The sequence below is a fragment of the Rhagoletis zephyria genome, unplaced genomic scaffold, assembly GCF_001687245.7.
Source record: "Rhagoletis zephyria isolate East Lansing unplaced genomic scaffold, Rhagoletis_zephyria_1.1 Rzeph_scaffold_33915, whole genome shotgun sequence".
In the NCBI taxonomy this organism is placed as follows: domain Eukaryota; kingdom Metazoa; phylum Arthropoda; class Insecta; order Diptera; family Tephritidae; genus Rhagoletis; species Rhagoletis zephyria.
Genome location: NW_016190970.1, coordinates 1 through 3,536, shown reverse-complemented (window position 1 = coordinate 3,536; position 3,536 = coordinate 1). Strand labels below are relative to the sequence as shown.

Here is a 3,536-nt window from a genome sequence, read left to right as displayed (position 1 = left end):
ATATTGCCTACATGAACAAAATCAAATTAATTTTAATTTTAGCCAACCAACACGCAAACTTCGAGAAGCATAAAAAATGTTGTATTTTCTGTTATACAGGAAATTCAGGCGAAGTAAAGTTAAAAATGTAACGCTTTTAATTCAAAAAATTTCTGCACATGCGTTAAAAAAACAGCCAAAGTGCAGTTTTATATGTATGTATTAGGGTGATGACTAGGTTTTTCCAAATCGGTTCCCACCGTTTTTTTTTGGCAATCTATAGGCGGTTTTTGTGAAATTTTGATTTTTCGAATACCGAATAAACCGGATTTTTTGATCGATCAAGGGAAGCCACTAAATAGTTTCAAAATTATATCCTAGGTTATTTGGCGATGAACAGGATGTCATATTTGATTCCAATAAACGAATGCTTGGCGCTTAAACGCTTTCTACATGTTTTGCTGAGCACATCTTCGCACTCGTGTTCTGCTTTTTTATGGCAGAAGTACACTCGGAGGGTTGACATTTTCTACCGAGGCGCGACAGCTGCTTGGAAAAACTTCTGTTGATGTGGCTGATTTTTTTTTCGTTTTAATTTTGATATAAAAAAAACTGTACTTATTTTGCTTCGCTCTTTTCTTAATAAAAGCTATATTTACTGTTAATAGTTTTATTGTATTTTTTGATCATGACTTTATAGAAAGATAAGCATTTTCGCTTTATAAAATCTATGTAAAATAAAACCGACTTTATGTTTATTTTGCTTGTTGGGTTCTTAATACTCGTAAATAGGCATACATAAATGTTTTTCGTAGCAGTGGCACTATGGGAAAATGTTATAAAAAGTTCATCATATTATCCATAAACAATGTTTGCCTAAGTAGAGAAATGTTTTCACGGAAGGCGAAGTACTACGGTTTTATCTTTCGACTCTAAGCTAACATGGTGACGTAATATTGAGGAGAGTGCAAAATTAGGTATACAGCATACCTTATCTGCAAAATGGCATTCCGACAAACTGGGGACTGTCACCGTACGTAATTTACGGAAAATGCTCATCGGAAGTATGCAGAGATTCGCATGCCCCGGCATATCAGGTGCTCTGAGCAGTGCATCTTGATAAGGTCTTTCACTTAAGGCCATGAGAAATCTTCATAATTGGAGCAGCAGCAAGAGACCATTTCATTAAGAGAATCAAAATTGAGGAAAATTTTATTTAAAAAAAGCCGAAAATCCGCTTGCAGCAATCTTACTTATTATTAGAGTACCTGTGGATATTTATACGTTCGTAGCTATTCGAACTCAGTGATAGTATATTTGTGGATTTATCTAAACTCGAACGTACCATGGACTGAACAATAGGCCTAGTCTATTCGGTGAAACGCAAATTTGTTAATTCCAAAGAAAGCACAGAAAATTTGATAAGTCCAAGAAAATACAAATATTTTTCATTAACGTCGAATTTTAATTAAATGACTCGTATACAATTTTGTTTTGCTCTGTAGACAAAGAATTGCAAAATATGTACTTGAAAAAAAATTATAGGATTTTTTTCTCTCTTATAAAAATTTAAAACTGCAATTTTCAACTCTATGCTAGTGATGTAATAAACTTCGTTAAACTCAAAAAAAGGCTCAAATCCTAAACGCATAAATAAAAAGGATGAGTTTCTTTTGTTTTCTGAGCTGCTGCACAAGGCACACAACAACTGTTAGGGCCCTTTGTACCCTCAAAATACTTTTGTAATAAAATTTTTATTCCACATAATGTCAAATATTTTTATGAAAAATTAATATAAAATAATAATTACAAATTAACTATGGTTTATTGAATTAAAATATGTATATGTATCTTACCGATCACTTGTAAGTAGGGCCAATAACGCAGCATCTTTATTTTCGTCCTTTGATACGGACAACAGAAGATTATCTGGCAGTGGAGTGTCACTTATGACACCACGTACGCCATCCGTTATGCCTAAATGACTAATAATGCTTAGCCGTGTTGGTAACGTTGCTGTTGCAGTTAGGCCCAACACTGTGCGAATACCCAAGTTCTGTCTTAGAACTTTGCAAATCATCAGATAGCTAGGGCGAAAATTGTGACTCCATTGCGATACACAGTGCGCCTCGTCGATGCAGGCAAAGGCAATTGGTGGTAGTTGCCGCAGAATTGCGCCAAAACCAGTGGAACGTTCGCCAGCCACTACTGCTTCCGGTGACACTAACAAAATATCCACTTCACCAGCAGATATTTTCTCCATTACCTTAAGTTTCTGTTGGGGTGTTTGATTTGTGTGTAGGCAATGTGCTCGCAAAAAATGTGGCACACCGGTCACCTGATCTTCCATAAGGGACACGAGCGGTGATATAACTAATGTTATTGCCCGTCTGCGATGGCTATACAAATAAGCGGGCAACTGATAACATAACGACTTTCCGCTGCCGGTGCTTAGAGTAACTAACGTTGAAAGACCAGATAGTATACGCATAATTGCACGGTCTTGACCTTTTCGAAAATTGGTATGACCGAACATACGCAATGCATCTGTTACTTCGGAGGGAACGTCGGTACGTACATTTCCTTCGGAATCGAGTTCATAAAGAGGACTGATATCGCCAAACTGTGTACCTGGTATTTTTTCATTCGTACTTTTCGAATGTAAACCGGCTTCTTTAAGAAAATCTTCTGGAATTTGGTGACCTACATATTTTTTAATGGGTGAAACTTGAGTAGTCGGAGTGGATAATTGTTCTAGGTTTATATTTTCAAGCTCTTCATCGCTTTCAAAACCCATACTATTCTCGCTTTCATAGTCATCAACAGAGTTACCATTACTTCGGTTACCGCCCGTGGTCTCCTCATCTACTTCTACATCCTGCTCATCTGTATTTTCTTGCTTTTCTCTTAGGCAACCATCTTCACTGTTCTGATATAACGCAGTATTTGGTGCAGCTGGCAATTTCGATATATTTCTGCTGTGCACCACAACCTTATTATGAGCTGCCATACGCTCGGCTTCTTCAAGTGTTGGAAATGGCGAGGGATCCTCTTTGAGCTGTGCCGACAGCGGCAGCAAGGAGTCTCCCTTGATCTTACATTGAGAGGCAAAATGACCCACTTTCCCGCAATTGAAGCACGTTAGAACACCTCCGTCGCAGCCGCCCATGTCCATGTCTGGGCCGGCAAGAGCAGCAATTTTCTTTTTGTGACGCCACTGTTTTTTCTTGTACTTAGAATAGTTCATATGACGTTTTCCACGTGCAAATATCTTTTTTTGCAGGTTTATAGAGACATAGTTTTCATTGAGTTTTCCCGCCGCAATTTTTGATTCAAGTTTCTTTCTCTCCGCTGCTCGTTTCTCGTCGATAATAGGTGTTAGGGAGGTTTTAGCCTTCGAGGCTGACGTTTTAGCTGATGCAAATGAGATATTTGTACAGTTTATATATTGCTGCGCTACATCGTCCGCTTTCTCCAACTCACTATTTGCTACACGGGGAGTACAAATGAGATCACCACTTTCGAGCAGCATGTTATAACGCAACAATGCTGCTTCT

General features: G+C 38.0%; 1 protein-coding gene across 1 annotated transcript; it reads right to left on the bottom strand.

Annotated features, from left to right (window-relative positions):
* Positions 1–1,831: 1,831 nt before the first annotated feature.
* Positions 1,832–3,529, bottom strand: LOC108354179 (ATP-dependent DNA helicase Q4-like; the record flags this gene model as incomplete). Its single annotated transcript, XM_017605369.1, has 1 exon — positions 1,832–3,529. A coding segment is annotated over one exon (1,698 nt), but the record flags the coding sequence as incomplete, so codon positions are not given.
* Positions 3,530–3,536: the final 7 nt, after the last annotated feature.